Raw genomic sequence first — 24,966 nt, 5'->3', positions numbered from 1 at the left:
CTCGGCTAATTTTGTCTGCATTTGCTGCCAGAGTTGTTAAAGGAACAAACATATAACACATTTTGTTACTTTTTAAAACTAGACCAGAAATATTTGTGCTACATCTTTATTAGCCCTGCTTTAAGGGAATTGTGGCTTATTCATCCTGGTAGAGCAGTTTTTGTGGTTGTCTCTTCGGTTACATCAAATTTTAAAGTACGAGTGGAAAACCTACATTCTTTAATAAGTGTGACTGATCAACAATAAAAGCTGAAATTTGAGGTGTGAAAAGTTACTTTTTTAACGTGATGGAAGCTATTAAATGAGCACGCCAGTAATACATGCATTGCTATTTTGACGCTATCAGAGTGTCTGTATCCAGCCTGCTGAAGGCTACCTTTGTCAACCTTTTGGGGGAGTTTGGGGTTTTTTGGTTTGTTTTTTTTTTTTTTTTTTTGTCTCTGATTGTCTGATTCCAGAGACAGGGCCGTGGCTGAAGGTCATGATGTCTTTTAGTCCCACTACGGACTGTGTGCCGAACTGGGGAGCAGCGGGGCTCAGCACAGGGAAGCACTTTTGGGGAGCCCCAGCCAAGCAGAGCCCGGGGCAGCGCCACTCCCTGCTGCTCCCGTGGGATGATCCACAGAATCGTGTGCCCACGGCTGCTTTTTAGAGGAAATCGGAGGTGCCGTGGCAGGCACCAAATCCAGGCCACCAGTCCATGGAGACATTTGTAGCAGTCACTGGCACAAAGGGACGCCGTAAAGCCTCGGAGTTCCATCAGCCCGCCGTGCCCTCACACACAGCGCATTCCGGGCTGTCCCGGCCCCGTGCCCTCACACACAGCGCACTCCGGGCTGTCCCGGCCCCGTGCCCTCACACACAGCGCACTCCGGGCTGGGCCGTGCCCTCACACACAGCGCACTCCGGGCTGGGCCGTGCCCTCACACACAGCGCACTCCGGGCTGGGCCGTGCCCTCACACACAGCGCACTCCGGGCTGTCCCGGGCCCGTGCCCTCACACACAGCGCACTCCGGGCTGGGCCGTGCCCTCACACACAGCGCACTCCGGGCTGGGCCGTGCCCTCACACACAGCGCACTCCGGGCTGGGCCGTGCCCTCACACACAGCGCACTCCGGGCTGGGCCGTGCCCTCACACACAGCGCACTCCGGGCTGGGCCGTGCCCTCACACACAGCGCACTCCGGGCTGGCTCCGTCCCGCTCCCGCTCCTCACGCCGGCAGCTCCCAAAACAGGAGTAGCTCAGGAAAGTCAAGGAGCTGCTGGAAGGGGTCCAGCAGAGACCACAAAGATGCGAGGAGTCTGGAGAATCTCTGTGATGAGGAGGGACTGTGAGACGTGGGTCTGGAGAAGAGTGAGAGTGATCTCATAAATCCACACCAGTATCTCCAGAGTATGGTGCCAGACTGTCCAGTGGTGCCCAGCGACAGGGCGAGAAGCAATAGCCGTAATCTAAAGCACACATTCCACATCAATATGAGGAAGAACTTGTATACACTGTGGGTGGCAGGGCTGCCAGGGAGGTGTGGAGTCCCCCTCTCCGGACAATCCCAAAGCCACCCGGATGTGTCCCTGTGTCCCCTGTCCCACTGACCCTACCTATGTCGGGGTGGTCGTGCATCGGCGGTGGATTGGCCTCGCCTGGCGCGGGCGCGGCGGGGCGGGAGCAGCGCTCGGCGGTGGATTGGCAGCGCCTGGCGCGGGCGGCCTTAGCTATGGCGGACGAGGAGCTGGAGGCGCTGCGGCAGCGGCGACTGGGCGAGATCAGGGCCGAGCACGGGGTGAGGAAACGGGGAAATCAGGGCCGAGCACGGAGTGAGGGAAGGGGGGAGTCAGGGCCGAGCAAGGGGTAAGGGAAGGCGGGAATCAGGGCCGGGCGCGGGGTGAGGGAAGGGGAGGATCAGGGCCGGGCGCGGGCTGAGGCAGCGCCCGATCGTCCGCCCAAAGCGCTGTCGGCGCCTCTCGGGGGCTGGAACGGAAGAGGACAGGCATGTGCGTGACCGAGGCCGGGGGAAAGCGAGAAGAGGCCCTGCCGTGCTCAGAGCTATGGCTGGAAACGGCACCGAGTGCAGCCCGGTCCCCGCCGCCACCTCGCTCCGCTCCTGCCCTGGGAGGTCCGGCATACGAGCGTTCCCGCCCCCAACAACTCATTATTCCATAGATTACCTTCCTAGCTTTTCCAGCCATCTCAGTTTTCAGAGCTGAATCACAGAATTGTTAGGGAAGGAACTTCCCGGAAATCATCCAGTCCAAGCTCTCACCAGGGCAGAGTCACCCCGAGCAGGTGACACAGGAACGTGTCCAGGTGGGTTTGGAATGTCTCCAGAGATGGAGACTCCACGCCCTCCCTGGGCAGCTGCTCCAGTGCTCTGCCACCCTTCATGGGAAGAAGTTCTTCCTCGTGTTGAGGTGAAACCTGTGCTTTAGTTTATGGCCATTGCTCCTTGTCCTGTGCTGGGCACCACTGAAAAGAGTTGGACACAATCCATATGTGGATTTATATGAAGTGTCAATTTTGTTGTTCCTGTGAAGGATATTCCCTATTTCCAGACAGCCCCTTTCCTGTCTGTGTGGTTTTACATCCTGCTTTCACACTTTTAAATGTTACCTGTGAAATCTGAGGTATTGATTCCATATAAATTTTAGGTTTCTTTCCTTTTTTTGTTACTTGCTTCTGGACAGTCACCAGGAATAGTGACTTGGAAGTTTTCCCCCTTTTGTTTTTCATATGTATTAGCGTTTAATGCAGGAACCAACTCTTGTAGAATCCCCCTCATTAAGTTTTCATTGGTTTCAGGAGTTAGACTTGATGATCCTTGTGGGTTCCTTCCGGCTCAGAATATTCATTCCATGATTCTGTGATTTCAGCTTCCCTGCTGAGAATGTGTTACATTTCATTTTACTTACCCTTGACTTACTCTAATGGATTTATAATGCTTTTGTCAGTTTTCTGGGCTTTGGGGAAGCCTGTTATCCTAGACCTAAGGGGGAGGCCTCCTCCTGCCCAAAGCCACAGGAATCAGTGGATAGACCAGGAGCAGCACTCACACCACTGCTGGCATGACTGCATTGTGAGGAAAGCAGAGGGTAGCACATTTATTTGCTAGGGCAGCAGATTCCCATTTCCAGGATCTCATCCATGGGCAGGCGGGTTTAGCAGGCAGGTTTATCTTCCATTGATACTGCTGGAATATTTTAACTTTATGTCCTGTGTGGAGTGATTCTGGATTGTGATATTTGCTCTGATCACCTTCTTCAGGATCCTTCCGCTGATCCGTCGCAACAGGAAGCAAAACAGAGGTATAAATGAGACTACTGAGTATTGGTCTTGCATCTAATATTTTTTAACTGTTTATTCTGTTTTTTGTTGTTGCTTTTTTAGTATTTAGTATCTTTGGAATGCTGCTCCACATTTGTTTTGTTGCTGGGAAAACCACCAACAAAGGAATTGAAATGGATCAAAGATCTGATGCAGGTGTGGCTCCCATGCCATGACCATACTGGCTGAACCCTGCTGGGGTGGGAGGGCAGGAATGGATGAGAAAGCAGCAGCAGCTCATTTTCACTTGGCACTTGTCTGAGTTCAGTAACCTCATGAGCTGCAGTGATACAGTTGGGTGCTCTGGGGAAGCATCACCCCTCCCACTGTCACCTGCTTCTGGAAGGCAGAGTCCTTGGCTCCTCAGGGTTGGTAAGACTTTATGATCCAAGTCTTGAAGGCTGGCAGAACTCCTCCCAAACTGGTGATTTTTGTCAGTGGTGTCACTTTGGGTTGGGTTTGGTTGTTATTGCAGTGGGAAGAGTCTTTCCCAGGTGATTTGATTTTTCTGGGACATTTATTCCAGTTAAAAATGTGAAGCAAAAAGATTTTTGTCGAAGCTCAGTGTAGGAACAGCGTTCAGGATTTGTGCTAAGGGGAAAATTGTAAACAAGTGTTTGAAGAGCTGACTTTGCACAGTCCAAGTTCATATTAACTAAAGTTTCATAAACTAAAGCTCCAGTTTTGCAGTTACTTATATCAAATATTGTAATTGCATCCAGACTTAGTGAAAAGTACTAAACACATAAATGAGCTATGGTTTGGTTTTGGAATTGCATGGACAGTTCCTTGTGCCTGCTCTACCCTGCACTGCCTTGGAGTGAATTCCACACGGATAAATGCAGGATCTAAAGGGTAGCACAGCTTTTGTCTCTTAAAATGCAATCATGAGCAGTAAGAAAGTGTAAGTATGAAACTCCACCTTGATTTCTTGTAAGATGTTGCCAGCTGTGTAACTTCAGCATACATAGAGTGCCCAGGACAGGAAGTGCTGTAAAAGAGATCATGTAAATGGAAGGTTTGAAGTGACCTCAAGAAGTCACTTCCATGAATCAAAAGTCTTACCATTGTTTGCTGTTCTGTGCATGTTATTTTGGGTGTTTGAAATCCCACTTTTGATGTGTGGTTCACTTTTCCTTACAGGGAAGCAGAGATCAGAAATACTATTTTAGCTCAAGTTCTTGATCAAGCAGCTCGTGCAAGATGTGAGTATCCAAGTAACTTTCTAATAAAAAAATCTTACTTGACTTGTCAAAAGTGTGTGTTGTACAGAGGCCAGACTAGAAAAATACTGTTGCTGCTTAGAAGATAAAACTTGCAGCTCTTCAGCTGGCAGTGTCAGTGATTAGAAGGGAGAGGCTAATGGGTATCTGAATTATGGTAATGTTTTGGGTTTTATTTAATTTAGTAGAGGGAATTATACTGAGAGTCAAAGTTTTTTAATTAGGAGAAAATATTTTAAAGTAAGAAATACGACTGTCTTGTACCTGGCATAAATGAAAATGCCTTTTTCAATTTATTTCACAAGCCTGGCTTGAAGAAGAATTTTTCCTAGGGGCATTTTTCACTTTTTTGTTACTAGTGAAGGTACTGGAGAATGTTTTAAACCCAAATGAACAGAACCTGTTTTTGTTGCAGTAAGCAATTTAGCACTTGTGAAACCAGACAAAGCAAAAGCAGTAGAAAATTATCTCATACAGATGGCAAGATTTGGACAGCTAGCTGGAAAGGTGAGTATACTTCCTAATTCTTTCTCACATATATTTGTTTTTAAACCAAATTCACTCTAAAAAAAAAAAAGATGTTTATAATAGATGCAAGTTAAATTTAGTGTAAATATCTGCTAAAGACTGTTCTATAATTCCACCAAAAATCTTTTGTAAGAAAGGAAATTGTGATTCAGTTGTTTAATACTAAGCATCTCTCAGAGTATGTTTATCCATATTTTATTTGACTTTCCTAGGTTTCAGAACAAGGTTTGATAGAAATACTTGAAAAAGTGAGTCAGCAAACAGAAAAGAAAACAACAGTGAAGGTGAGTTTTCTTTCCTAGATGTAAGGTTGTATAAAGTAGAGCAGCAGAATTGCATGTGTGGGACCAGTTCAGGGTGGAGCTTTGTATTTGCACCTCTTCCCCTGCCCTGGGGGGTGCTGGAGTTCCATCAGAGCAGCCCTGCACATTTGCAGCTCCTGGGGCCAGTGTGGTGTGGGTCAGCCTGGCCTGGCTCTGTCCTGTCCCACCTGGGCTGAGTGTTCTGCCCAGGCAGTGCCTTCATTGCCACCTGCATGGACTGGGAAAGGCTTGTGCCAGCCTGGATTTACTATGACACTTCAATTTCTGCTTTGTGTATTTCATTTTAGTTCAACAGAAGGAAAGTATTGGATTCTGATGAAGAGGATGATTATTAATACTACTGTAAGGCTGCCAAAAATAGCCTGGAAGAATGCTGTTAGCAGGCAGAATGCAAGATCTGAAAATGTTTACGCTTCTTGACTTTTTTTTTAATATTATAAAAGGCCAACAAATAACTTGTAAAATATATCTGAGAAGGGGGATTTTGTAACTTCAAGTTTTGTAGTATAAGAGGCCTGAGCAGTGTGGGGTTCCCCGTGGCTTCATTAGCATGAATGTTTTGTTGCCCCTTCTTCACTGTAAGCTCTGCTTTCAGCCACTGCACACACTTAATTTGCTGTTACTGGAGATACCAGGCACAGGAGCAAAGTGAGAAACAGGGAACAGCCACTCAGAGTTTAAAGTCTGTCCAGAAGTGTTGAAGTGCCACCTCTGGCACAGAAGTGTTAGAAAGATTCCCAGAGCCACTGAAGGATCCCTGTCCAGCTGTCAAGTCCTTACTGGAAATTTAAAAATCAAGGTATCCAAATAGTGTTTAGGTCAGGGGATTCCTATCAGGCAGTCTGTGTAAAGAAATGTTACAGCAAACAGCTGAACTGTTCCCCTGTGAGTTCCTGGGCTCTCTCAAACAAAGCAAGTTAACTGTGTCATACACAGCACTGTTCAGACACTTGGTATCGTGTATTCTTACAACTACCTCCACTTTTATCAAATGGCTGGAGTGTTTCTTACCTGGAAAGAAAAAACATTTTCCTAAACTCTGCAACTCCTGCATGCATAAAGTAAAACTGAACTTGTGCTGTACCTTTATTCAAGAATATGGTTATGGAAATCAGTAGGATAAATACTGTAATGTGCTGATAAACTCTCCCACCACAACCCCCTTATCTGACATAATTTAACAGGATCGTGTACAATTTCAACTGCAGTGTTTTTTGGAACAGAATAAACTTGTTTCAAGTGAGCACTAGTTGGGTGTGTTTTTCATCTTGTCTGAATGTGGTTAAAAATATGAAACATTTGTTATTTTTGTTTCATTTGGTTTACACTGTGCATTTTGCTCATCTGTTTTTGTAATTAGGATCCATTAGCTTTAGTGATACCCTGAGTGTACCAAATTTCTTCAGACTAATCATCCTTACTGAGTTTGAAGCCAAAGGGTGGTGAACTGATTTTTCTTATCTACATAGTTGGGAAATCTGAAGAATAATTTAGTTAAATGCATGCTACAATTAAAACACAAGTAAACTTCTCACGCTGTAGTTTGGAAATCAGATCTACAATAGTCTATTTGATCTTAAATATCTGGATTATTCTTGCTGCAGGTAAGGACCAAGACTTACTCAAGGTAATTTTTACCGTGTCACAAGAAGGAAAAACTTGTTTTACCTCTTCCCTTTTGTGTCTTTTGACTTCTGACTAGGAGGTGAACATCCTTTCTTTTTTATGTGAAAATGCTCAGTTTCACTAACAGTTCTATTTTGTACACCTCTGTGCATAAATATCAAACCACACAATCTAATAAAGTTATCTGTAAATGTAGGAGGAAGGAAAGTCCAAGAGTAAACACAAGGTAAAATCTTCAAATGCCTACAAAACCAAGCAAGAAAATGTGTAATAGATTCAATGCTTGGACAAAAGCACTTAAAGAAAACAGCATTTTCAATAGTTCTTTTACTAGTTTTTTCTTTCCATCATTTGGCACAAATCCAAGGCACATCAGAAAATCAGATGAACTCATAAATTATTAGAAAAATAAACACATTACCCTCAAATCCAAGTGTCATTTGACATTTTACCTCTTAGATTAAAAAGTTATCTGAAAAACCCACCACTCTATCTTCCAGCTTTGTATTTTGCCAGGTAGTTTACTAATACCACAGTTAAAAGAAAGATAATTATACAAATAGTTCATTAAATAAAATGCAAGCTGGATGTGATGAGCCAAGAATAAAAAAATACTGCACTGCAAAACCTGGCTTGTGCTATTTACACCTTCTCTTTCCATAACCAAACAGTAGAAAATGAACTCTGAATCTAAGCAGCCACTTGGTAGTTCCCTGTGAGCTTTCAATTCTTCAGTGATCACCCCTGGGACTGGGGCAGGATTTGGCCTATTCCAGCCAGTGCTCACTGATGTGAGAAGGACCTTTCATAATGTGAATTTTACCTTTTTAAGAGCAGGCCAGAGCAGGCTCTGAAGCAGTTTGTCTGTGGATGTTGCCCAGGTTCAGAATCATGAATACTTGTGCATTTTTACATTACTTGCTTTAGAAAAAGGGAAAAGCAAATTAGTTTTCTGTGCCCTTGCACCTTGTGCTTGCTTCTGCTTTTTTTATTGGGCTGTGAACAGCAAGTCCAAAGTTCAGCTTTGTCAAGGGCTCTCCACTTTTCCCCAGTATCTTGGCTCCTCTCTAAGAACTTGATCTTGCAGCTCCAGTACAGGGGAGCATTGCTGAGAGATTAGCAAGGATTATGTCCCTTCACATTAATAATGCAGATATTATGGACTATTGTTTGCCCAGCTACCAGAATATACAGAAATATATACTATAATGGTTTGTAACATTACAATAAAAATAAAGACATTTCTATTACCTTTGGCAATAAATACCTTGTTATCCAATATATCTTTTTATATATATAAATATATTTAATCCTGAATGTAGTGATAAAAACTGAAAATGCAAAAATTATTCAAAGACTTTTAAAACAAAGTGGGTGACTGAAAAAAACAGGGTTTCGTTTGGTTTACTGTTACATAGAGCTTTTTAAGAAGTACTGAACAGAATAGGAAAGTAATTTTGCTGTCTTCATCTCGTTAAATCCCTGTTAGTGAGATCAGTAATGATCTGGCTGTGTGGTCACCTCCATCACGAACAGAGGAGTCAGTTCCATTCCAGAACATTCCAGCTGTGCTGCAGAGCCTGTGCCTGCTCTGAACTGGAGTGTGCGAATGTCACCGACATCTGGCACACAGTGAAGGGCTATTGAAATTCACACCAGCAACTTCCTCAGCTTCGGATCCGTGCTTCCCTGTCAGTGATCTGAAACTGAGCCATCGCAGTCCTGTGCCTGTGGAAGCCCTGGCTGTGCAGGGCTGGGTGAGCCACTGTCGCTGTCCTCCTCTGCTGGCAGTGGCACATTGACCGTGTGTCTGCGCTGCATTAATTTACTCCTGTGAGGAGCTGATGTGTCCTCGTCTTCCACAAACTCACCTCTGCACCCCGTGTCAGCCTCCTGAACTGTGCCCTGCTCCAGCATTCCAACAGATTTTAATTTGCTTTTATCAAAGCTTTTAATGGCCATCTGTGAGGAGAGAGAAATGGCATGGTAAATGTATTATCTACTTTCTTCATTAAGAAGGAAAATTAGTATATTGTTTCTTGAACATTATTATCACATGACTTTCAAGACACTGAGAACACAGCCAAGATTTAAAATAGCATACTTTGTAACAGAGTTATTATATTTGGGTTACATACAAGAAAACAACAGGCCAACCTGCCCCAGACTACACACACATCAGTAACAGACCTGAAATCGTAACAGACACACACTGCAAAACTTATTTTCACCTGACTATCCCAACATCATCACAACTCTTCTAAAAACCTTTTGTAATGCAAATCTCAATGTACTTGAAATTAACAGCCATTTCTTTTAAGTGTAAGTAGTACCAGACAGGGTAACCCAGGTACTGCTGATGGCAAAGGCAGTTTCCCCTGCTTCCAGAGGTCACCTGTCAGGGAAGAGACACCCACCCTCCCCACCCTCTTAGTGCCTCTTTTTGGTCCTTCCAACTATTCATATCTTCCATTTCCAACCTGCTCCTGTTTCTCTTGTACAGTGTGGGTGGATTACTGGCCACTCTGCAAATGTTAAAATAACCAGGAGTAATAAAGAAAATCCAAGCATGCTAATGGACAGATCTTCTAAGACAAGAACTAAAGGAGAAAGTAGCTTTTTTTACTGAAATGATGGCAACGATCTTGAAAATGCCACAGGCAGAGGTTATGCCCATTTAAATCCACTAACAATTCAGAGCTGTATGGACTCATTAATTAGTTCAGCCACAGCTGTATGAAGTCACAACCACAGAACAGGGTGGAATGCTCTGTATCAGGGTCACATATTAGTTATCTGACACCTGTGTACTGAAATAACATACTGCCTTCAGTGATCCACAGTTATAAAATCTAAATCCCAAGTTAAGTAGTAGAATATTATAATTTAGAAAGAATTAATGAAATTACAGCTTTATGGAATTAATTTAGTGTTCTCATTTCAGTGTTCCAAGGCTGTGTCAGTCTAATGATGGGCAGCTGCTGCACTAACCTGGAAAAAAACATTTTGTTTTGGACAGGTCATTTTTCTCTTGATTTAGAGTTCTGAAATGACTCAGCAGAAGATGCAATGAAAGTCAAAGCCAGTGTAAGGGAGGCAGAAGGAGCAGAAGCTCTGGGGAGGGCAGCATCCAGCAGTTGGTGTGGGTGTCACTGCACCCCAAGCAGAGGTGAATCTGTTACATACAATTGTGTCACAGCTGACAATGCAACATGCATTTGGGTTTGCTGTCACCCTTGCAAACAGTCTCCTCTTACAAGCACACTTTAAATCTGCAAACCCTAATTTCAATCTACTGTAAAATGTCTCTTGCCAAAGCAAGCTGCAGCTCCAAGGAGCTGCAGTTTTTCAGTTCTAGGTTTTGCTGAACACAGAAAACAAGACTGAGATGAAACCTGCAGTAAGAGGCTTAAGAGTAAGAATGAAGAGATTAAGAGGTGTCATAGAAGCAGCACTGAAATGTGAACAATGATGAAACAAGCAGTCTGGCAAACAAGTCAGAACTTCTGTGATTCAACAACCACCACTAGTAAACTTTCTCTTTCATGTACCCAGAGTAATAGCAGAGCAAACAACTGTATTTGCTGCAATATGAGAATAATCTGAGCAAGTATTTCCCACTTACCTGGTGCAGCAAGTGATAGTCAAAATTAGGGACGCTTTTATCTCTTGTTATTGTTCTCCGTAAGTGTTTTTCTCTGAAGAAGATTTTAAAGAAATCAAAGAAATTAAATGTCTTCCCATAAGCCTTTCATAAAAACCTCTCTCTCAGAAGCTCCACAAGGTGGAACTGTCTCACCAGAGAAAGGCAGCTCCCTGATAACACCTTCCCAGAACTGCAGCCTACTCCTATTCCCTGTATTTGACTATGGAATATACATTAAGGCTTAAAAAGATAATGAGCAAAACTCAGCTAATGAGTGAAAACCACTGCATTATTTTCAAGCAGTCTGGCTCTGAAATGCTTAACTGATGGCACACCAAGTATTAGTGCAATCCCAGTTTTAGATACATTTTCAAGCCCTCTCTCAGCACCCCAGTGAGCTTGTCATTCCTAGAACATCTGCCTGGGGATGTGAATGTGCCAGCCCTGAAGGATTAACATCCACTGTCACTCCACCATGTCATGTGTGGCCACCCCTGAGCCACTTCGGGGCTTTATTAGCAGCTGCACTTCTCCTTTGCTTATGGGAAACAACAAACACACTCTGAGCAAGCTTCTCTGCTTACTTGTTAAATCTGTTAATTGACTGGACCAGTTGAAGTTGTCTGCTTATGGGATCATCAGCTTCCTCACAGGGCTTAGGATGCACTGGGGGTTTAAAAGAACAGGCAGCTAAAATTACAATTGAGTCACACTTAGGAATTAAAAAAAACACAGTTCGGATTTTAATTTAACATAAAACTGTAACAGCGCTAATTTGAATTAGAGTGGTGATTTATTTTTGGAAATTTTAAACAATTTTAAGTTACAGAAGTAAACATTCCTCCACAAATTAGTACAACTGGCCAAGCTTCTGAAGAGACTGTCTCTGAACATTGTGGCCCTGATTTCCAGTTTCTACCAACCTGAATTAACACACAGATGCTAAACCACCTCTTCATTAGTATTACTTAGTCATATCTTCTATTGCTCTTTTAGAACTATTCATAATATTTGAAAGAACTATTCTCAATTATAGGTATCAGCATGCTGTGATTAATTGTGGTTTTCTATTAACCAGACATTCACAGTCTCTGAGGGAAGGAGGCAAGAGTTACCCAGCAGTCATTTCAATCAGTTTTGCTTTGCACTGAAATGTGCAGTTCTTACATGGTTAATTATATAATCTCAACTGTGGTGTGTTTTTTACCTTTAAATGTTTTTTTAGGTAAATTTCACACATATCCCCCAAAGTAGGTGAAAGCCAAGTTTGAAGCAATGTCATGAGTACAATACAAAGTCTGCTGCATTTAGTTACAGTATTTTAGGTGTTTAGGTGTTACCTATCATAAATATATAAAATAATTGACTGTTCTATTATTATATGTAAAGAAATTTCATAAAATATTTGATATAGTCACCCATGAATTCCTAAATCTCTTTTTATTCATACTAGTGCAAATATCGCAGGTACCTTTTTTCCTTATCTTGACAGTGACGTGCTGCTCACTCTCCTTCTCTCCCTCTGCTGATTTGGGGACACAGCTTGGTGCTGCTTCCAGCAACTTCATGATGTTTGAATTCTTGATTTTAAGAGTTTCCATTTTCACCATGATTAAAGAAGAAAAACAACAGTACAATTCAGTGTTTAGTCTGTGCAGAGTGTGTTAATTAATGCTTCCATGAATCAGTACAACACACATAAAGCAACTCATTATAAAAACAAACTTGAAATTGTATCATTATGAGTACAGACAAAATCAGTGTTCCACAATTTACACTGTATGATGTTGGAGTCCTGACCCCTTATTTCAAGCTGTATTACTTATGGTTAAGCCAGTTTCAGTTTAAATGATAACACACATACTAAAATTGATTCAGTACAGAATTTTGTGGTCATTAAGCTACATCTCAGAGGCAATTGAAACACATTAAGATAGGGGCCATGTTTCAAATCCTTAAAAGAGTGAAGCAACTCCATATCATTTAATGTTACATATAATGTTACTGCTATTAATAAAGGGGGAGGTCAGAGTTATCCATTGCAAGATAAAAGGAATCAAAAAAGGCTCGAAGGGCAGAAGATGATGGGTGGGACAAAAACACTGCTGCCAGTGCAACTGATTAGGGCAAGGTGTTCATTTGCCTACATCCAACATTACTTCTGCTCTCTCTGCCATTACATAGATTTTAATATTAATTTTATTTAGATCTGTGCTTTCACTCTTTCTAGCCTCATCCCTTTTGTCTAGGATAACTTATTCTAGAGACACGACCAGTTCCACAGGCCACTGGAATCATCTGTGTAGAACAAACGTGTTTGTTATCTCAGTGTTTCCATCCCAGTAAGTGCAGGATGCAGCTCGGTGTGTGCAGCCCTGCAGTGACAGCAGCACTGCTGCTTTGCCCTCCTGCCCTGCCCAGGCGGGTGCAGCACTCACGGGCTCGGCGCAGTCGGCAGCGGTGCAGCTCCGCTCGTTGCGCAGGTGCCGCAGGGCCCCGTGCTGCAGCAGCAACGCCACCAGCGCCTCGTGCCTGCCCGCCACGGCCTCGTGCAGGGCTGTGTTGCCCTTGGCATTGGAGAGGTTCACGGAGGCTCCGTGCTGCACAGCAAAGGGAAAGCAGAGTTAGAAAGGCAGCACGGACCAGAGCGCTGCACACACCTCAGCAACGAGAGCCCACCTGGTCACGTCAGTGCCCCATCTCACAGCCACAGCTCCATGGATCAGCTCATTTCGGTTCTGCACACATCTATTACAGATACTTAAGAAACCCCCAACCCTACATGATAGAATCCCAGGCAAGAAAACCTAACACCTACCACGTACAAGTTCCATAAGAACAGCTACCTGTACAATAGCAAGGTAATATTTAATAATTTTAATAATTAAAATTTGTGAAAGGATGGGATTGAAAAGAGCAAGTTAAAAAAACTGTTATTTCTTTCCCCAAATATTTTTGACAGAGAAATGCATAACTAAAAATATTGATTCTGAGCACTGGGTAAACACAGGTATCAATGAGAAATACCAGCAGAACACTGTCTTCAGTGATCTTACCTGCAACAACAAGGCAGTAGTCTCATAATGACCATTCGAGCATGCATAAATCAAGGGAGTATTTCCATAGATATCCTTTTTATTTTGTTTAGCATTGTAATCCATCAGACACTTTACCACCTATTGAAAGAAGTAAAAACTTTACTCCGAGTAAGAGTACTGAGTTACTGAGTATGAGACTAATTTTCATATTTTAACACCCACTTTTAAAAAAGAAAAATTTAAGCAACTACAAGAAAGGCCAGAAAATAAAACTTGAGGTGCATGAAAAACAAATATAACCAGTAAGTTAACAAAACATCAAATCCCACCACCACAGCAGCAGCACATTTTCCAAACTCATCACAACATTTGGAAGGAGTTCTTTACACTGTAATTACCCCATGAGCGAATCTACAACTATCCCATGAATTAACCTACAACTGTGAGTTGTATTGGTTTTTCTTGCTTCCCTAGTGCTTTGTCTTCCCATCATTTTCAAAATTCTCTTTTTTTCCCTCCTGCAGTCTTCAGCTCCTTATTTTTAAAATAATAATTTTCCACTTTGCTACACCTTTCCATTTGCCTGTTTCCCCACTTCTTTCACATTGTTATTTTCTCATCTCATTTATTCTCCCTCCTGTATTGACACCCTCCCCCCATGGGCTCACACTTCTCCTTTCACTGCTTTTGCTTCCCTGACTTGAAGTGAAGGACAAGTTATCTGCTGCCTCAAAGCTCCACTTGGCTCATGATCTAATTAAAGGAGTTGCAAATACAGTAACTAATTAATACTGTGGTTACAGTTTGAAGGTACCAAAACACAAACATAACCTAGAGAAGAAGGTCCAGAGGAATGCACACGGAAGATTCAGCTCCACAAAGGATGTTTAAAGCGTTTGAAGTACAACAGAAGGTTTTTGCACCACTTGCATTAAACCAGTATTTTAAGTAATTTATAAAGAAAAGGTGTCTACTGAAACGATTTCAGCTCACAGTTTCCCTTTCCATCTGGAGATTTTAAAAACCAGAACCGCTGAACTCATTTTCTCTGTTCCTGGTTTAGCTTGCTTGCCAACTTCCCTGGCTGGGAAACCCGAGGAAATTTTCACCGGAGCTTTCCAGGGGTGGCCAGGTGTCAGTGAGCTTTGTGGGGAAGGCAGGGTTACCTGGGAGTGTCCCTTCTGGCAGGCCAGGTGCAGGGGAGCTGCCAGCTGGGCGTTCTTGGCGCTGGCACTGGCGCCGTGGCGCAGCAGCAGCGATGCCAGCTCGCCGTGGCCGTGCAGAGCAGCCATGTGCAGCGGGGTGAAACCATCCTGGTTTGAAACATTCACCCCCAGCCCGTTGGCACAGATCCTGGAAAACTTCTGTTGAGGAAAACACACAACAAAACTGTAAAAATAATCATGCTTTGTTTTAATTAATGAAATAGCCAAATACCTGCTAAGTTTATATAAAACAGGCAGATGGGCATTACAAGAAATTCTGCTAGAGCCTAATTTGAGGCCTTCAGAAAACGTTAGTAAAGCAGAGCAGCTTGGTAGTATTTTTCAACAGAAAATTACTTTTATTGTTATCTCTTTTCTTCCAATGTGATAGCTTCATGGAGAGGAACTCAAGGCAAAGTATTCATGATATTAAAAAGAGACTAAAGCAGCACAGGTTGAGACATAAGCAAAACAAAGTTTTTATGTAGCTGTTAGGATGCTCATACTGGATATGTGGCAGTGTTAATGAGTTACTTTCATTTATACAAATATTTATGCTCTTTGAGACAGACAATAAACACTTCTTAATACTACATGAAGCTTGGGGTAATAAGGATACAACCTGAAATTAATTTAATTCATCTGGAAGCAAGAATGGGCCAGAGAACAGACTCCCCTGGGGAGTCAAGATAAGGAAACCACCTGGAGGACAGTTTACCCAGCTGTACAGAACATCCTCTTTCACTCCTCCTGCAAACTGTGGCTGCCTGACATTTACAGTGGTGCACAGCCTTTCATTCTGTGCTTTCATCGTGTGCCTAACACAGGGTTTTGGATTAATTAACAAGTTCCTTCCACAAGTAAATTCCACAGCAGATGCCATTCCCTTTCCTATCAGCAGTAAAAAGAGCTTTATGGACTCCAGCTCTGGCATCTTTAGCACATGATCTCTGTCCTGAGGCACAGAGACACCCCTTACCAGAGAACAAAGCAGGTGTGAATGTGAATTTAAGGACAACAGCACACTCTAAGCCTGCACAAAATAAATGTGTGGTGGCAGTGGGGAATTTAGAAGTTAAGCCATCTCACAGTGCTGTTAACCTCAAAGTAGCCAATAAACTGAAAATTTGTACTTAGGTTTATTTTGCAATGACCTATGCAGTCATGTACACCTTCAGACACCTCCGGGAAGGCAAGTTATGGAATTTCTATTTCCAAAAAGCTGGGATTGTTCCTTATTTAAAACAAAAAACCAAACCAAAAACACATACACAGAAAGAAACCAAACCAAAAAACAACAAACCAAAAAAAACCATAAAAAGAGTGTATTGCAAAGCCTCGTTCTATTCTACAGAGCATGGTAAATTAGGGGGAAGGAAATCTTTGCAGCTGAAAAGGAAGCCTTTGTAATTATATCTAATCTCTGAAGGGGCTTTAGATATGGCTTGTAGAAAAGATGTCATCCAATTAAAAAAAATACTTTATCAGCATTACATGGATTTGGGATTAGCAGGTGTTCCTTGCTGAACTGATTACTAACAGGTAAGTAGATATGCTGTGCCAGTAGCAGTGTAAATTAAAGAGAACCAGAGGCTTAGAAAAGAGTGTTTATTCAAAATTGCCCAAACCTTCCTGACAGCACTCCACATATGCTAAAAGCAAACTGTGAAGCCTTCTAAATCCATTAGACTTTGAGTGAGTCCATGAACACTGCTCCTGTATCCAAAATTTACAACAGTTCAATTAAAAAAAAGAGTAATTTCATTCCATCAGATGAAGTGTGAAAATCTGTATATAGTTCATTTCTTTATAGACAGAGAGACAGAGGTGCTGGACAATATGAATGCTATTTCTCTTGAGCTGAAACTTACATTACAAGAATATAAATTATTCTTTTTACAGAATGAATATTTCAACCTTTTGTGCTGGCCCACATTTTGAGCACTGGCATAAGGGATGGCAGAATTCTGGTTTTGATATACTGGCTGTGTCATCCTCATCTTCCAAATCTTCTTCCATCCATTCCAAGAGATAACGGACCTAGCAGAAAAAGCAAATCCTTCTTTATAGTCCAAAAGTTGCATGTCCTGACAGATCTGCAAATGGAGACAAGTCAAATTTGACGAACATACACTTCTGAGTGTCTCAGGGAGAGCACATCAGCTGCCCACAGGCCAAATTAAAAAATCAAGTGTTATTGTTGACAAAGCAGCTAGGAAGTTCTCCAAGTACAGCAGTAAGTTATAAATTACTTCCTGCTGCCTAATCACAACTTCAGTGTGCACCCACTCTCAAACACTCCAAATCCTTTTAGCTCAGATGATTTGTGCCAGCTCATATCAATATGAATTTTGTTTCATCTTTTGCTTTAAAGAACACAAGGAATGACAAGGATGACAACATTTAACTGGTACCCAAAACTTTGCAGGAGCACTGACTTTCCTTAGGTCTGTCACTTCACAGCAGTTGGACAATTTCAATTTTTCCTCAATTAACAATATTTGAGAGAGGCCCTTCAGTGAAGTCTTAGGACTCAGGGCATTCATGTGCAACCTGCAAACAGTGATGCTTAGGGCATGTAAATTTTACATCACATTGCATTCAACAAAACAAAAAAAAAAGCTGTTTAAGCAGTACATTTTTCTCTTGAAACTTATTAATCTACATTTCACTAAAGACATCTTAGAATTAGCAGTGACTGTGTTAAGTCTCTGCTTTTTATTATTTATTATGGACCAGGCCAAGAGCTCTACAGCTGCTAGTCCAAGGGAATGGGGACAGTGGGATTTCTGAGACATTCCTCCCACTCTGTTTCATCTCACACTTGTCACAGGTTCTGCTCCTCACCACTGAGCCCTGGGAAAACAACACATCCATGTCCTATCCACTTAAACACATGCAGCTACAACAAATCCTAGGACAGCCAGGAAGGGGCCTATACCTGATTCTGAATGGTAATACATTTGAGCCTGAAAAGAAATGTTTTTCACAGAATACTGCTTTCCCTGCAAATTCCATGCTGCTCCCTGCAGTAAAGGAACTCTTCTCTCCAGCCTGCCTGTTTATGGAAGGCCAGCTCAGCAAAGCTTTACTACTTCCTACATTTGTACATGCCTAAAATAAGCAGAACTGTCACTTCACTTCCCCCTTTCCCTGCAGACTCACCAAGACTCACAATCTACTCCCTCCTCCTCCTGTGACAGCCCAATACTGCTGCTCTCATTATCCAGTGCACAGCTCCCAGCATAGTGACATCAGTATCTCCCAAAAGCCTGAACACACTACTCTTCTGCCCATCTCTTTGTAATTACAGTGCAGTAGCCATTCTTCTTGGTTTAAAGGTAGTTTTAGTCAAAATATTAACTGTACTTTCAAGTAGACACACACTAGACAGACACCTCAGGAGATTGCCCAGCTTCATTTCCAGGTAATCTGTCACCTGAAAAGTTCTTTACACTGCTGGGGTACTTTGGAATACTCAGCCAAGCACTCTGGGTCTGTGTACCCTCAATCCAACCTTTCAACTGCTTCACAACACTTATTTCAGACAAGAGATTTGCTTTTTTGCTGTGGTAGATTTGCACATACCCTTTCCACTGGACAGGCTAGGTACAAGGAGAGTACCAAATCCAGTAGCTATGCTGAGACAATGCCAAAAGCATCATAATGCTTATTTTTTTAAAAAATCTTCCAGTTTCACAGCACTTTTTTAAAGCCTCTTGCAAAGCTCAGTTGGCTGCCACAGCAAAAATCTACAGGAGCCCTAATGACCTGGTTGCTGTGGCTGTTCCTATGGATACAGACCTCAGGCTGTCGGAACAAGGTCAGAGTTTTTAAATACTCCTGTTTTTTTAAGAGACAGGCAATCTGTAACCTTTCTCATCCAGTTAGATGATTCTCCTTTTATGAACAGCTTCACATGAACTTTAGTAATGAGGAAAGTGAAGCCACAAAAGATAAGGTGATTCTGTCATCTGAATGCACAGACTGGATTTCCATATGCTTTTCATTGCTGGTATCTATTGAGCAGTGCTAGGTACTAATTTTCCAGCAAGTTATAGCACTATACTTAATTTTCTTGATGAAATTCAGATTTTCACAAAGTGAGTGAAAAGTTAACTGTAATACATGCACATGGAAGGTGACAAATATCACCATTGTACATGTTAGTGCTTCTTGAAATGACTTAAGGGCTGGCTTGGAAATAATTACTAATATTAAGTCACATTGTAAACTAGGGTAATGGTATGTACTCAAAAACTGAACAGTTCTTTGCTCTATCAGGTGATAAATTATTTCTGTCATTCCTGTGGAATAAAACATAAGAGAAACAGTATTAACATGGCACATATTTTGTAACGTGGGTTTTCTATTTTCTGATGACTCTCTGAGGTTTCATTGGCACTTGTAACTCCTGGTATAAACCAAACCCAAACAGGTTTTTCAGAACATGCACCCAACAGAGCAAACCTGCATTCTCACACAGTTTTATGGTTTTGTTCTATGAACTACAAGAAAATCAAGAAATCTGCAGCCTTATACACATTTCCAAAAGCAAAACTTCTGAAGATTCCTGCACCATCTTCAGTTTTTCAGTAGAATGACATTGGAAGCATCTCATTTTTGAGGAATAAAGGCAATAATAAATAAAAAAACAGTCAAGACAGGTGGTACCACAAATTACAGAACAGCATCTCTGAACCTGGTATTATTATAGTCAGCGGCTGTCTATTTGAAGTGAAATCCAAACAACATGTTGTGTGCCCCACAAATAGCATCTTTGTGCTGACTAGTGTCACCTAAATTTCCTCTTTATATGAGACTGTTACCCAAAGCATTACTATTTACAAGTTCCTCAATTTGAATGAGATAGAATGGAATTCACTAATACTCAACAGCCACATTAACACTCACCATTTCCAGATCTCCATCAGCAACTGCTCTCAGGAGCTTTTCCACCTATGTATGAAGAAAATTATTTATTTGCTTTATTTATTTAATTTGTTAGTATTGGCATTAAGCAGAACACAGAAAATCCTGTGTCCCTTGCTAACCTCCTAAGCTCATGCAGTAGGATTACTGCTGGCCCTTTTCATATTTATTGATAAAGTTTAAAAGGAAAAACCTTCTTCCTTTATGAGATAGAAAATCTGTACAAGGTCTGTGGCCATTTGATGATCTCTGCCTTGCTTAGTTAAACAGTACTTATCTACATTGAGGATATGTGGCCCACCCATAAACAAAGCCATGTAAACTGATACATATTATTATGCTGCTGCAGCAGCAGCTGCCCTGTGCATTTCTGTGTGAGCCTAACATTAAAAATCCCTGCTCAAGGCAAATTCCTACCCTAATATACACTAATACTGTTTGGACTCTTGCTGAGCTACCCTGTGCTACCAGGAACACAAAGGATGGCAGGTTTCATTGTGCTATTTGAGAAACAACACCTTAAGATTAAACAGATACTTTCCAATTGCAACCTTTACATCTGCAGATAACTGGTTTAATCCTGTGCTAAAACACAAATCTAACTCGACTGTAAGTATGAAATTTATTTTCTTACTTAAAACCTGGAAAGCCATAACTATCAAAGGGTATGCATTAGGACAAGCACCAGCATCAGCCCATTTAAGTGTAGGGTGAAGCCAGGGCTCCACTGCTGGGTGAAGGTGCTCGCCTGCTCATGAGCTCTGCAGGGGAAAAGAGACACATGAGGGAAGAAGAGGTGGAAGGTGCCCTGCAGAGCACTGGTGCCACTCCCCTGAGCCCTCAGGTAGCTTGTGAAAGCAGGAGAAGGAGATTAACTTGTCTCTTCACTTCTCTAATTCTCTACTCTCACATGAAGGAGTAGAGATCCTACCTGATAGGAATGGGAAAGGTGCCAGCAAAAGGGCAGGGAGAGTCCATCAGTCCTCTCACAATTCACCTGGCTCTGCAGAGTGTCAAGAATCATTTAATAAGCTTTGTGAAAATCTGTTTCAGCATTATAGCAAATTATTCCAGCACTATGCTAGAATCACCGAAGGTGCTGCTGTGACTTGTTTCAATAGTAAGAAACTCCTTGCAAGCTGAAGATGTCATGGAGTGACAGCTTCAGTCACATTTCCATCTTCACATGGAAATTACCACCTTGCTGAGGGTGACAGTGGTGTTGGGCAAGGCAAACAAGGAAGAACGAGACTGAAGTTTGTGTTTCGTTGCTCTGATCTCTTTCTTCAGGGTTTTTAGATGAAGAACAGGACACAAACAGCTGAAAGATCAGAGGCCAGATGAAATCTCTCCATTTTTATCTCTGCTTAGGAACACTGTTAAGTTTGGTTTTATTATACCTTCCCAATACAGGATGCAGGTCTTGAAGTCATGCACTGGTCACTCAGGGCAGAATCTATGGTTCTCTGATTTTTCTTTCCTAACTTTGAATGTCTAAAAGTCAGCTGTCTAAATCTCAGCCAAGATTTAAACTCCCTCTGTGGTAACCACAGAAGAGAATGCAGTCAACAAATAACACCTGAGTGCAATTCAGCTCAAAATAAGCATGTCTGAGGTTAACTCCTCTCTGGAGTTAATTTCCCTGCACTAAGGAGGGGCAATAGATGTCTCAAGTGAAGAGAGCTGTTTTCCAGAAGTTGGGTGAGCTGAATTCCAATCTCTCCACATATGCAGCTAAAATGGACTATATGCACTACTGAGGGTCTGTGCCTCCCCTAAACTTCCCCTAATCATACAGAATAATGTCACTGGAGAATGTAAAGGATTTTTCAGGAGTCATCTTATGCCATACAAGATGCCTAACAGTAATAGCAGTGACCCACAAGCTCTGATAATTTCTTTCCAAAAATAACAACCTTCTTAAAGTACTAAAAGCTGTCTCAGGCCCCAGCAGTGGTACAACATTTGTTATGCATCTTATAGATAATTTATTAAGAGTACTTAGGGCAAAATGTCTGCTACATGCATTTCCCCATCTTTCCAGTTTGTTTTCTCACTCTTCCATGGAACAGAACCTTCCTTTAAATGTAAAAATAGAAGAAAGAAATCTATTACAATTCACCTGCATGGCCAGTTCTTCAGCTTGCTGAACAGAAACTGTGCATGGAAATTTTAGTTCCAACAGAGCAAGTCCCAAATTTACAATCCTGGCTCTTTCACTCTCTCTTTTCTAAGTCATGATAAGCATTATGACTAGCTCATTTAAGAGTATAATTTAGTATTGATTAATAAAGGTCTGACTGTATGGCCTTAATCCAAGGTGCAAAGGAAAACTGGAAAAACTGACCATATCAGTTTCCCATTACTTCCAGTGGTATATCAGAGCATCAGGCTCTTGCCTCTTTGAGCAGGAAGCCCAGGTGAAACTTGGCAAACAGAAATGAACTAAAGCTGGATTACAGAGAAGGTCATTAACCCCAAGGACCTCAGGTATAAGCAGTTTGTAATCTTTTTCCCTGGTTTGAACTACAGTCTTAGCACTTGGGTGTGATAAATTTGTTCCTTCAAAGAAAAAACAAACCCTCAATTTACGAGGAGAACTTCTTTAGTGTGCTTGACTCTACAAACAGGGAGGTACAGCCCTTCACTGGGCCTCTCATAGTGCAACTCAAGTGTGAAATCATATTGTCCAGTCAAGATTTACATCTTTGTGTTTCAACAGTTTTAGAAAACTGAAACTTCTGGCAAGAGAAGAAACTTTTAATAGCAGGCAAAGGAAGAATTTGAATGTAGTGGTGATATTGAGAGAAACAAACATACTTAGGAAGTCAATTTGGGAAAAAAAAATGAATAGGCAGACTAGGAAAAATAAAAAGAAGCATCAGAATGAGTGGTGGTATAAGAGTCAAAACTGATTCCCATGCCTATTTTGAAAGCATGTCTTAACATTCCAGTTTGTTGTTTGCCAGAATGCCTGTACTAGTCTCTTCCCTGACAGATTCTGTAAACTAACAGTGGCACTTAATTCCTGGATGGGACAGCCAGGTCCTTGGGGCAGTGACTGCCACTGCACTTTGGTAAACCTCAACAAATTCTCAATAAATATGAACAACTACTTCAGAGATGGTGTCAATTTTTCCCCAGAAATAACCAACAGAGCAGCTGAAACCACACAAAAATGAGTGCTCAGGTACTGAGATGACAGGCCCCTGAGGACAGCACTTATTATTTTCCAAACCAGACAGAAGTCTATTCCTGAAGAAGCAGTTTAAAACACTGTAGCAAATTATTATTCTTCTAACTTCCTTCACTTGCTTACTGCCAAAACCTGTACCTCAGTCTTACCTCTTTATAACTGTTTTTTGCTTCTTCTTGCCTTATATCAGTTGATGCTGATGACAGGCTTGAGACAGATGATCCTCTGCTGAAAGTTTCTGCTGAGTGCTGAGGCGACCTAAGCGGTGACTTACAGTTGGAAAAAAAACATATAAAAATCAATTAAATAAACAACCAACCAGAAAAAGTTAAATATCAAATTAAGGAGTCTAAGCATAGGTAAGAAACAGTTTAGCAATGGGCTGTTACCTCAGAAGCACTCTGTCCTCTTTCAAACGTTAGGTAGCTCAATTCCATCAATGACAAAATCTGCATGAACACATTAAAGAGAACCAGTGTAACTCCACTTATAGAGGAATCTACTGCCTGAAACACAAATTAGCTAACAACCTAATAATTAGTAACAGATTATGACTGAGCAGATTAAAAGTACCCATTTACAAGTTCATGCTCTATCCCACAGAGTGCATTCCTGCTGCTGGAGTTAAAGTGGGACCTTTTCTCCTCAGAGAGAAGCACACATTTTCTCTTTAATAGTGAAACCCTATTAGCAGTGAACACCTGCACCTCTGTGGTGCTGCATCAGAAAGAAATCAGTCTGGAAGATAAAGAGGAATACCTTGGAATTTAGTGCACACTGTAGGGAAGTCTCTTTCATCCTGTTCTGAATCTCTGGGTTTGCCCCATTTTGCAAGAGCACTTCTATGATCCCTTGATAGCCCCAGCGAGCAGCGATGTGGAGAGGAGTGTCTCCCTTCTCATTGCCAATATCCAGCCTGCAGGAGTGCACATCATAGTACACCAAAGCCTTGACACACTGGGAAGGGAAGGAAAGCTATCAATAAATTATAGAGCTGTGTCTCAGTTCAGACAACAGGCACAATCCTAAAAGGTTTGTTTTTATTGCTGCTCATGTAACCCCGTTACCTAAAGAGCAGGCTTTAGTGGTTCAGTGTCATTAAATAAAGAGTTAACTATAACTATATTTGCAAAGCAATGCTATCTTTAATGTGAACTCACATTAAAAATTGCTACGAACTACCAAATAAAGTCCTCATTTAGAGCATTAAACAATTTAACCTTCAAATATTTTTATTTACTTTTTAAAATATGTAAGTTTAGTGCTAATTTGCATCAGTTTAATTCCTTTCCATTAGAATGCCCATTTGGTTTGTTACAAAACAATTACTTACATCCTCATGACCGTAAGTGCAGGCTAAATGAAGTGGAGTATTTCCATTATTGTCCTGAACATCAGTACTTGCCTTGTAGTGCAATAAGAGCAGCTTAAAAGAAAAACAAAAGTAGACATTTAAGTAACTAAAAAATTAATGTACAAACAATTATTGTTTTGCAGATTCCTTTAGGGTTCTGGCATGATGAAGCACTTCATGAGACACTAGCTCTGCCTCCTGGATCAGACACCACCCTCTTGGCACTGCAGCACTGTCTGTGCCCTACCCCGAGAATCAAAAAGTCTCTTCTTACATATTCAGAATTTTAATTGAAAAAAATGAATTATCTACTGCAGCAAACACTGCAATATGATATACATTATATATATATAATATACTCACTACACCATCTATCTTGCACCTCAAGAGCCTATGCAAGTGAAGACACAGCTTAATTTCAACAATGCTAATTGGAGAGTATCACATCTATTATATTCAAGTAGACAATAATTACTGCAGTTACACAGTCTATCCTAAACACAGTGTGAAGTGTTTAACTCAGCCCAGTGACTGCAATGGTTGTTCTGACTCAAGCAAGAGCAGAGATGCTCTCC

General features: G+C 41.7%; 2 protein-coding genes across 18 annotated transcripts in view; one reads left to right on the top strand and one right to left on the bottom strand.

Moving 5' to 3' along the window:
• Positions 1–823: 823 nt before the first annotated feature.
• Positions 824–6,643, top strand: PDCD5 (programmed cell death 5). Of its 2 annotated transcripts, XM_086848167.1 has the most exons (7): positions 824–866; positions 968–1,782; positions 3,261–3,301; positions 4,464–4,525; positions 4,959–5,050; positions 5,284–5,355; positions 5,682–6,643. In XM_086848167.1, the coding sequence occupies exons 2-7, from the start codon at positions 1,603–1,605 to the stop codon at positions 5,727–5,729; spliced, it is 495 nt and encodes a 164-aa protein (XP_086704293.1). In that variant the 5' UTR covers positions 824–866; positions 968–1,602; the 3' UTR covers positions 5,730–6,643. The 2 variants fall into 2 exon arrangements, with proteins under 2 accessions (XP_086704293.1, XP_086704294.1); XM_086848168.1 differs by lacking the exons at positions 824–866; positions 968–1,782 and adding an exon at positions 2,252–2,410.
• A 689-nt stretch (positions 6,644–7,332) lies between these two features.
• ANKRD27 (ankyrin repeat domain 27) overlaps positions 7,333–24,966 on the bottom strand; it is a 52,676-nt gene continuing 35,042 nt past the window's right edge. For 11 of the 16 annotated variants that reach the window (XM_086848148.1, XM_086848150.1, XM_086848142.1 and 8 more), the window contains 13 exons: positions 24,371–24,463; positions 23,797–23,994; positions 23,427–23,486; positions 23,187–23,306; positions 19,824–19,868; positions 16,827–16,949; positions 14,871–15,068; positions 13,723–13,842; positions 13,105–13,266; positions 12,138–12,246; positions 11,251–11,332; positions 10,646–10,718; positions 7,333–8,982 (listed from right to left, as the gene is read on the bottom strand). In XM_086848148.1, coding sequence (XP_086704274.1) covers positions 8,713–8,982; positions 10,646–10,718; positions 11,251–11,332; positions 12,138–12,246; positions 13,105–13,266; positions 13,723–13,842; positions 14,871–15,068; positions 16,827–16,949; positions 19,824–19,868; positions 23,187–23,306; positions 23,427–23,486; positions 23,797–23,994; positions 24,371–24,463 — 1,653 coding nt within the window. In that variant the 3' untranslated portion in view covers positions 7,333–8,712. The remainder of the gene's footprint in view (positions 8,983–10,645; positions 10,719–11,250; positions 11,333–12,137; positions 12,247–13,104; positions 13,267–13,722; positions 13,843–14,870; positions 15,069–16,826; positions 16,950–19,823; positions 19,869–23,186; positions 23,307–23,426; positions 23,487–23,796; positions 23,995–24,370; positions 24,464–24,966) is intronic. The other 5 variants (XM_086848153.1, XM_086848152.1, XM_086848155.1 and 2 more) reach the window with 1 other exon arrangement.

This window comes from Cyanistes caeruleus, chromosome 12, assembly GCF_971803275.1.
Source record: "Cyanistes caeruleus chromosome 12, bCyaCae1.hap1.1, whole genome shotgun sequence".
NCBI lineage: Eukaryota > Metazoa > Chordata > Aves > Passeriformes > Paridae > Cyanistes > Cyanistes caeruleus.
This window is presented reverse-complemented; position numbering and strand designations above follow the sequence as displayed.

What these genes read in the sequence shown, in the direction of transcription:
- PDCD5 (XM_086848167.1), top strand. Translation starts at nt 1,603, where the DNA reads ATGTCGGGGTGGTCGTGCATCGGCGGTGGATTGGCCTCGCCTGGCGCG. An exon ending in TCAAGCAGCTCGTGCAAGAT is followed by an intron (nt 4,526 to 4,958) that starts GTGAGTATCCAA and finishes TTTTTGTTGCAG; the next exon opens with TAAGCAATTTAGCACTTGTG. An exon ending in TTGGACAGCTAGCTGGAAAG is followed by an intron (nt 5,051 to 5,283) that starts GTGAGTATACTT and finishes TGACTTTCCTAG; the next exon opens with GTTTCAGAACAAGGTTTGAT.